Genomic DNA, 10,214 nt, shown 5'->3' on the forward strand with positions numbered 1-10,214 from the left:
AAAAAACGTGAACAAAAAATAATGGCGCACTTTAAACAATTTCAATTGTACAAGTTCGGGATAATTTCGATTTTGATGCGTTAAAAAAATTAGATTAATTTTTATTTATTGAAGCAATCCCCATAGCAAAAGTCAATGTGTACTGTTTGCTGAATTAACTGTTTTAAGTAAAGAAAAACTTTTCACAATATTTTGTGGTTTTCTTCTACAACGTAATCATCCGATATATCGTCTATAAAATTTTGTCACTTGCTGTTCTTGCATATTGGAAAAGGCTAGAAAACCAGAAAGTAAAAATAGCAGCTAGAAAAAGTTGTGATGTAATAAAATTACATTGACGATATTTTATATGAGTTAATTTCTTAATATTTTGATGAAAAAGAAATCATAAAAATTGTAAAAACTTTAATAAGTGAACTTTTTCTTTTCACAGACACAAAAGATGATGTTTAGTCTTAATATGCAGTTTTTTTCGTAGTAGTTTTTAATAGTTTTTATAGTTACTGAGGTTGTCGATAGAAAACTTAAAAGTTGTTCAGTCTGTACTAAATCATCAACTGGTACGTGAATTTGAATTGGAAACAATTAGTGGTTGACATTGCGGAATTGAACGCGTGCTGGGTATTTACAAGCGAGAGAAATTACAAATATTTATAGAAATTGATGTATTTTCTTAAGCCTACGTCTATGCAACTTGCACAATAATTTTGCACTATTTGCGCCTGGTAATGGAACTTATTACGTACTAATTACATAATGAGACTATTAATTTGCTAGTCATGTATTAAATTTATGTCATGTATTAAATTGATAACCAGCCCAACTTTCAATAAAGATGATCGTAATACCTTTGACAGGCCATTCACTAGATAAGTAAGTTAATCAACTACTCTAACTAGATTAATCCTTGCAAATTTGTTTCTGTTTTTTATCTGTTGCCCACGTAATAGTTTTTTCAAGATTTTATTCTCTGGTACAGAAGAGACCCAATTAGTATCGTCAGTTTATAGTTGGCAACTTCAATAACTAAAAATGGTTTGCATATTTTTCTATTTTGTGTTCATACAGCTGAAACTCATGTTAAGTTCCTGCGGCAATTGATCAATCACATCCATTAATTTTCAAAATTTCAATAAAACATGTAAACCATTATTAAATCTAGTACAAGTCCTATTGGCAAATGAGCTTTGAGATTCAAAGCCAATTTAAAAATTTATTGTGCTGCATTTCGACCAACTTAGTGTACACAATAGATGTATTTGATATGCTCGCTTGCACTAATGCACATTTTGAATCTACAAGCAAGAATTTGCAATTTTAATTAACGTTAATGTTTGTTGCTAAAAACAATGAATCGCACACTAATGTTACCAGGTTTCACTTGAGTACCTATGATATTATGCATTTAAAATACCATTCATGAATGCTAGATATTCGAACATGGCCAAGCATGCCTAATTGGCAATCGCCTCAAATTATAGGATTGATAGATGTCAAGAAAAGGCAATTTATCTTCCCCGTCATAGTTAATTAGATGCATTATGGTATTCTAAAAAGATGTTGGTATTTGTAGCAACTTGAGATTCAAACGTGAGAACGCATTAAGCGATTTCCCACTTAGGCAAATATGTAATGTTCCAGCAGTTTTCAGAATTTTGCCTTATTTGTTACTTAATAAATCGTTTAGTTTGGGTTGGTTAATAGAGTCTTAGTAGGCATTGAATACTCTTAAACATGCAAACTTTACTTTTAAGTGACCTGTTACAGTCTGCGCAGTAAAACATTGATGTTCTTGCTTTCAAAAACAATATCTAGGAAGCTGTAATTCAACATATTATGCGAATATCAAAAATTACAAATTTGCTCTTGCAACATTGCAGCCTTAATATATTTCAGATTAATAGATTTAAAATTCAAATAGAAATCAACATTTTAACATAAAAATAGTATTTTTTGCCAACTACAGTATCAAATTAATTCTCAGATGGAAAGATATTTTTTAAAGTTCTGGATTGTTACAAGTCTATGGAAGTTTGAACATTGCAGAAGTGGGTAGCTTACGTAAAGATCAAGTTAATCGCTGGGCTTTGAATGCAATGAATGCAGCAGATGTGAAAGCAATTAATCAAACTTATTGCTTTTAATTGTTGCCTGAGAATATTTCAAAGTACAATTTCATATCCGGAAATAGCTAAACAGCATGAATGCGATTAGAAGAAATTCATGCTTAAACATTATCGAAAGCGAATAGGAAAATTGGATAAGCAAAGAAAAGAAAGTAAAATGACTAGTAGAGCCGGCGAGCTGAAGACGGCATTTTTTTAAACACAATATAAATTATGAATGTGCTTTTGATTCCGCCGTGGCAAATCAAGAACTTGAAAGATCTGCACTCAACAGTAAATAAAAAAATATCGAACGTTCGGTTACATGCCCCATATACTATTGAGAGTATTTAAACACTTTTTCAATTGATGCAAGTAATACTTATAATAAAAATTAGGTTACAAAAAGAGTTTTGAAAACCGGCTGCTGTTGTTTTAAACAAATATGCCTAGAAAAATTCTCATAATTTTGCTTACTAAAATGTCGCTCCTGAAAAATCTGAAATGCTTTGAAAATATCTTAATCTTCAATCACAATGTACTTTTTTCGATTAACGTCAGTTGTAACAGGGCTAATTTGACTCTGGGTCTCGAAAAACTATTGCAGCGTTAGCTTAAACTGAAGAAACAAAACCTTCTTTTTCTGCCTTCCAGAAAAACAACCAAATCTTTGAATATCAGCCATTTCTACCTTCTTATGAAGGTCAGAATATTATACTTCCACCGTTCTCATTTAATTTTCGTGGCCCTACAAGATGTAAAACAGTTCTATTGATTATTACTTCAAAGTTCATCCAGGTTGTGATTATCCAGATTTAACAGTTCAAAAAGCGTATTTGCTTGTCTAATTGATTCATCACTTTCGGAAACTGATAATTTTCGAATTAATTTAATTGTTTTTCGTAAGCCTGTTGGTAAACTTCTTCAGTGTGCAGTCACATTTTTATGCCTACACTCAAATTCAAACAAATTACACCAACCATTAGACAGAGTTTTATTCAGGCCATTTTTTTCAAAGTAAACAATGCGGAATTTAAAGCAATTTTGATTGATAAAATACGGCTTCCTTGCCGTGACATTAGACAAAATTTGTATTTCAATGATTCACCAATCACTAGCAATTGAGTGCTGATGCCCTGAAATTTTATAGGTACACTAAAGCCTAATAATACTTAAATAATATTGTTCTAGGCGTCCAAATTGCACAATTCAGAAATCATAAGATTCTAGATTGATTTTTATTTGAGGAAAACTCTATAATAGCGGCCTGTTTCAACAACCACATCAAAAGAACAAGCGGATGTCTAACTGTTATCTTATTAATAGGTAATAAGGACCGAAATCAAACTAAAGAACATTTGGTAGTGGTGAAGTTGAACAATTGATTGTAGCAGAAGATGTAGATTATAACACCAGTGTAATTGTATTCAGTGTTTTATCAAATAAATTAATTGGAGTGATTTGTATCAACATTAAGAATATTTGAAAAGACCAAATTTATTCGCGCTCCTTATCAGGATTTGATGATGATTTTTCAAATTTCAACTATTTTCAATGGTTCGAAGAATATATATAAATTATAGAAAATAATCCCTCTAAACAATTTATTTACACAAAACTTACTAAATAACAAAAAAGCAATTTGAGAACAGCAAAATACTTACAGTGAATATTTCAGCGTTGTAATTTGAGTTCTGAATCACCCTGAATAATTAAAATAAGTCTTCTTCAAAAAATGTCTTGTTTAAATTGTACCACTGAGTCTACTTTTTACTTGATTCTGATTATACTACTCGCTTTTGCACATTATTTAAGAGCAAAGTTCGTCTAATCCATTCATGATGTGTAACTCGTTCCTGATAATATCTTGAAATTTTCTCAAGCTTCAATTAAACGCATTAAGTTTGATTAATTGCTTTTAAATCTGATGCATTCATTGCTTATAAACATTAGCGGTCAGCTTATTATTTCTCTAAGTATTTTAAAAAATTAAATTCTCAAAATGCAACAGACTTTTACAAAAGACAAAGCAAAATCATTTTTAAAGCCATCCCAATTTCGGAATTTCTTTGAGAAGGTAATTAAGTACAAAATTAATTTTTCCCCAGTGATGAGCAATGTTGTTACGAGTTGGAATAAGCGAAGTAATTTTTCGTTATAGGGAATCCTAAAATATACTGTAAAAGCACTATTTTAGTGCATTTGAAATGGCTTTTTATAGTTTGCGCAGTTTAAAGTAGCCAATTAGTAGTTTAAGTAGCCAATCCTAAAAAAATTAACGGTGGATTTCTGGCGTTAAAATCATAAGATTTAGTACAACTCACTAAGAAGAAAAGTCACCGCAAAGAGAAATACCGTCATTTTCAACTCATATTCAACCAAACAAATTTTACTACCATCCGATATTCAGGGATTTCGGTGCATGACAAATTTTACTATTCAAAACTTGGTTTTAGCCCAACTCCCTAATAAAAATATTACGCTGTTCAAAGAATTGATTAGCTCTTGACATGAACTGTTCAAAATCAATAACTTTACAATATTTATTCACATATTTATTAAACGATCTCAAAAGTTAAAAAATAGAGTTTACTCGAAAATGTATTTACAGAATTTTGAGTTTTCATTAATAATTCGTCTCGGGCACTTATTTATCGTTTCTTCAAACTCTCAGATATTTTCATCCATAAAAATCCGGACTTCGTGCTGGCCATGGTGTTTGACTTCCCCAGCTATTCGGAAAATTTGCATTCAAGTAATTCGTCATTTGCAGTTGCATTGGAGAAACGAGCTTGAGGTTCTATTCTGCATGAATAGACAATTTATGTCATTATTGTGCAGTGTAAAACTAAAAGTAATTTTTTAATAAGACTAAATGTATCGCACGTACCAAATATTTTAATTACAAAAATTTTATAAACCGTTTATCCTAAGAATTCCAGCTTCGCGTACGTTTGTTATTTAGAACATATTGAAAAATAGAGATTCGAGTCAGTTGTTAGTGGGCATCATCCTAAAAAAAGTGAGAGCGAATTCAAAATGAATTATTTGCTGGTTTAAAACTAAGTTGCTAGTCACATTTGTCATCCTTAAAAACCTCTTAGTATCTAATATTTTCAAAACGGTCATGGAGTTTTAAAAACACTCCAAGTTATTTGTCAGTTATTTGAAAAGAACATTTAAAAAAATACTTTGTCCCCCTGAATTTATTTTTCCTTTGAATCTGTTTTCAAGCTTCTGCCAGATGCAAATAAGAATGTTGCATAGCTTTACATAAGCAGCAAAAAATTCCGTGCACAACTTCATTAAAAATTGCCACTTGTTTACCAACAACTCAACGTAAACAAGTTATACAAGTCAAGTTTTGTGCTAGCGGTATTTTTAATGTTTTAATACTATCTGCCAATGAACAGTTTTTTACAGCTGGGTTATGTTGAAGCAAATTTGATAAACTATCTACAAGGGTTTCCTAGTCTTTTGAGCTCCTTAACTGAGACTCGATCGCTCTGTGCCCCATTCAACATTTCATAATTCCCCATTCAACATTTCACAATTGTAATTGTTGTGTTGAACATTGCAGATTAAACCAAGAAACAGGCGTCGTCACACTAATGCCTACAGTGGGGCAACTCGAGGAAGACGTCGACTTCGTACCGGTCAAAACGCGTTCGAATACTCCTGACGGCGCTTCTGGGGGGCCCTACTGGATGCCCCCCAGTGGCTCCAATGTGGGTGCCACTACTCGTCACCCCATGGATGGTTGTGGCGAAACGGGATTCATTAACAGTCAACCATCAATGGCGGAGGTATGTTTCAAAGTTCCATTCGTACAGAATTTTAACCCGTTATCAGTTATTTAATTTTTACTTTTTTGAAAGTGGAATGGTAGTATTGACTGAACTGTGGGCAAACACAAGCAAAATAATTCAACTATATAGATTTAAAACATTTATTTAGAATAAAGCGGCGATGTTGAAAGTATTATTTACATGGTAAAAAATTTGCACTATCTGGAAATCGAAACAACTTTAATGAGGACTCGTTACGATTCTTTAAAAATAATTCTTAGCATATTCAGACTGAAACTTCTCGTTACAAAATATTGCACAAGTTTTCTCGGTTTATTGACTTGAGTGTATTATTTCGTTTATTCTTTCTTGAATGAAGTGCTCGACAAATTCCAAACTAATAAAATGAGAAATATATAGATTTTTTAATCTTCGACGTTTGGCAAGTGGGCTTCACATTCATTCAGCATGCATCCAGTAAAATGCATGCTGAATGCGAATTTTTTGGAAGTTCTTATATCAGTATGTTCTCAACATCTACACCTGGTAATTTCTGTGTGAATTCATCATGTCTAGTTGAAATATGATTTTTGGTTCCATGAGAGAAACAATGACGTACCGGAGTAAATTTTTCGAGAAATTTTGCTTTTCTCATTTCCAACTTTTTGTCTTGTAAGATCTTATGTTAACCGCATCATTCACGAGTCGATGATTACAAGTTTAGTGTATTTTTATGTGTAATTATTGGTTTTTAATTGAATTATCGGCAATAAAAGTTAATATGTTTTACACAACAATAGGCCAATCTCGAAAATGTTCCACTATTCATCACAATGTTTTTCGAAGGTAATTGGTAAGACGGATTTTTTAATTAAATGTTTTGATTTTGATTTGTGTGTTTTTCGGTGGTAAAAATCGATCTTCAAAATTGCCTCAACAACTCAGCAAAAAAACCGAAACTTGAAAACTTCTCACTGATACTCATTAATGAGTATTTTCCTATTATAACATACAAAGACAAAAATAACAAGTCCAACCAAATAAAAATTTTTATATATAAAAATGACAAGAAAGTGTACAGAAGTGTTTAAACGATTAGTGTCTTAAGTAGTTTTTTACCAGTTGGAATATGTTATCAGGAAGAACGAAAAAAAAAAAGGAGCTGTTTTCATTTTTTTATTCAAGGGTATGAGAGGACCAAATAGAGACCACTGGAAAGTATTTTTCGGCTAACTCTTAGCATGTGTCAAATTATAATTGTTAATTTGTGCGTTCTAGGATAAAAAAAATGTTTTGAACATTTTAAGATCGATTGCTTCTTCGGGAAAAATTCGTTAAAAAGACTTCGCTTGAAATTACTTTCGAATCAGGTAGTTTAAATATTTGAACATCCTTATGAAGCGCAGCATGCAGGGTAGAATAATATCCCAACATCATATAAAAAAGATAGTAAAACTCAGAGTTCAGAAGAATCAGAAGCTTTTATCCAATTGTAGTGAAATTCAGAATACAAACATTTTAAAGGACCTGACAGATCCTTCTTAAATTTTAACCATCCAATATCTGATTTGGACGGAATTCTCTATTTTGAAAGCGTTTTTCGTACTATGAAATAATCATCAAACTTTGAAACAATAATTGATTCACTACCACATTATGAAGATTTTTTTTTCAAAAATCTTTCAACCTTCTTTATCGAAACCGAAACGATGTGAAAATTTTCAAAAATCATATAGGGACATTATTGTAATATGATGCATTGGTTTTCAAAGCTATCCATATTACACCTGAACCACCCTGTATACAGTGTAAAATTATGACAAGAAATCTCTGTAGTTTGCAATTTTCGAATTCCTCTTAACACTTTGAATAATTTTCGTCAAAATGATTATTGTCAAAATGTATGCGTTTTTGAGAAAAAAACCAATAAAAAATATTTTGTAGAGGATCGCGCTAGAGATTACCTAGCTTATAATTGGGCAAGATATTTTGATTATTCCAGACTTTTATTGAAACAGTATGTTTTTGGATCCATTTCTTGAAACTTGTGTGTTCTGAAACTGATGACTGGCGAATCGTTTGGAAAAAAACCTGCCAGTTTCATTCAAGTTTTATACACATCTCAATCTACTCTATGTTTAGTCTAAGAAATACGATTACTAATGTTCTTTGATAATACATTAGTTAATAGGTTATTACTAAAATTCATCAAAATTCAAATTTTTAACCAACAGTTTATCGAGAACTACTAGCCAGTAAATGGTTTATTCCGCTATAACAAAAGCTAGAGTGAAATCATACCTTCACAAAAATTAATAATAAGTCGGAAGTTATTTTGATTATTCAAGACTTTTGTTTAACACCGCTTTCAAGTCAAACTGCTTCTGATAAATTGAATTTTTTCATTATTCCCTTAAGATCTTTCTATTTATAACATTTAGTTATAAAATATATCAATATATATTTTATAAAATAATATGAATGAAAAACGGACTGCCTAAAACAAATACCTACATAAAACGTTTGTGAGAAAATGACGATATTCAAAAGGTGTGCTGAGAGACCGGTAAAATCACAAAACATAATAAACGACTGTAACGAAATACATTCGATTAGCAGCTTGCACTTCTCTACTTTGTAAACTAGGAAACACTCATTAGTACAGCTTTTAAATAGCTACTTTTTAACGCGGGTTTATGTAGAATGTCCTCTTTATGTTTTGCAGTTCATGACCGCTTTGCCCCATCTGTCCGGCGAAATAGCGCCCCATGGAGCTCCTTTGAGCCCCCAGCACACGCCGCCGGGAGGATATTCTATGGACGTACCCCATGGGCTTGGATCTCCTGGCGTAAATGTCCCCGAATATCCTTGGATGAAGGAAAAGAAAACCACCAGGAAAAATAGCCAACAAGGTATGAACTCATTATAATTTTTATCCGCGACTGTTCACGAATCGACTCATTATGAATGCGTTTAGTTAATGTTATTAATGCTCGTGAATCCCAAGCGAATAATGAGAGTAAAATAACATTATTCCCTAGTGTGTAGTGGATCAAAAGATGTTATAGTGAACAAAAGTATTACTTTTTTCTCTTGCTTTGCACAATATGAAATTTACAACATAAAGTTTTCGCTGTGGGTCTTTTGAACAACTCTTTAATTAGTCGTAGATACAGTGCATAATAACAATTTCGATTATGTCCACTATTGTCACATTCTAATGAATCATAAAACCATAATTTACTGTGAGCTCAAGGACTTAATGTTTCAAATGAAAATCCCGGGAAATTGTTAATAATTAATACTGGTACAGGTTTTAGATGCACCTGCACGCAAAGAGCCCCGCTTGACTTTTTACGTCGAAGATGTTACATTTCGAAAATCAAATTACTTTAAATAAGCAAGCAAATTAAAAATTGGCAAAAAATAATGCAAGCCGCCACTGATAGAATCATCAGTCTTGCATACTGTATATCATATCCAAACAACACGTTCAGATTTTTTGTGCAACAAAGTGCCACGTCACCTCATATACAACAGGAAGAAACTGCAAGTTGTGGTGAATCGGTGCGTTTTTCGGAAAGCAATAATTCGGTAGCTAAGTATCGATTGTTTTGATTAAGTTTTTACGCCGTGAATCGAGCGAATTGAACCAGACCAATTAAAGCAAATTGCAAATGGACTAGCCGTGACTCACTCATTTATCAGCACGGTGTGAAGATCGATTTTTTTCTGTTCTTAGGTACCGATCGTTACGATGTTGAAAACTTTAGTTCATTTAATTTGGACAGGAATATACTAATTAAAAGCTGCCCGGTTTCAGAAGCTTAACGACGTCTACAACTAGTCCAAGGAATGGCTTAACTTTAGTTAGGCGATATTTATGGCCTTATCGTATTCAAAGTTAAAATAAGCTTACCTTGAATAGTAATACATTTGCCAAATATAGATTTTGTTGATGACTGAGTTTCCGGTTTTGGGTTAATTTCAGGATTCATTTTTTAGTTTTGATTATTATTATGTTAGCTTAGTTAATTTGTAAAACTACTTTTGATTTTTGCATTATTAAGTGGGTTTGTCCACCGAGTTGCTACCTTTGTGGTAATTTGAGAACCTTTATTAGAATGTTTTTTTTTTTTTTTCCGGTGAGGTTTGGGAAATGCTCTTTTACGCACTCCCCGAGCTGGTGGTCTGTCGCTCTGGTGTGTATGGGACTCCAGCTAAGGTGTTTACCCACTAAAACCCTTTCCTCACCGCCGAGGTGGTGTTTGGCCTCGCACCGCGGTCATTTCTGTCCTATTGTGCCCTCGTACTTTTACTC

At 32.4% G+C, this 10,214-nt stretch overlaps 1 protein-coding gene across 1 annotated transcript in view; it reads left to right on the forward strand.

Moving 5' to 3' along the window:
* LOC109532772 (homeotic protein proboscipedia) overlaps positions 1-10,214 on the forward strand; it is a 74,945-nt gene that overhangs the window by 4,772 nt on the left and 59,959 nt on the right. The window contains exons 3-4 of the mRNA XM_048664173.1: positions 5,686-5,911; positions 8,619-8,805. Of these exons, the coding sequence (XP_048520130.1) occupies positions 5,686-5,911; positions 8,619-8,805 (413 nt within the window). The remainder of the gene's footprint in view (positions 1-5,685; positions 5,912-8,618; positions 8,806-10,214) is intronic.

Source organism: Dendroctonus ponderosae, unplaced genomic scaffold (genome assembly GCF_020466585.1).
Source record: "Dendroctonus ponderosae isolate FM_Combo_2020 unplaced genomic scaffold, Dpon_F_20191213v2 Dpon_F_20191213_1, whole genome shotgun sequence".
Lineage (NCBI taxonomy): Eukaryota > Metazoa > Arthropoda > Insecta > Coleoptera > Curculionidae > Dendroctonus > Dendroctonus ponderosae.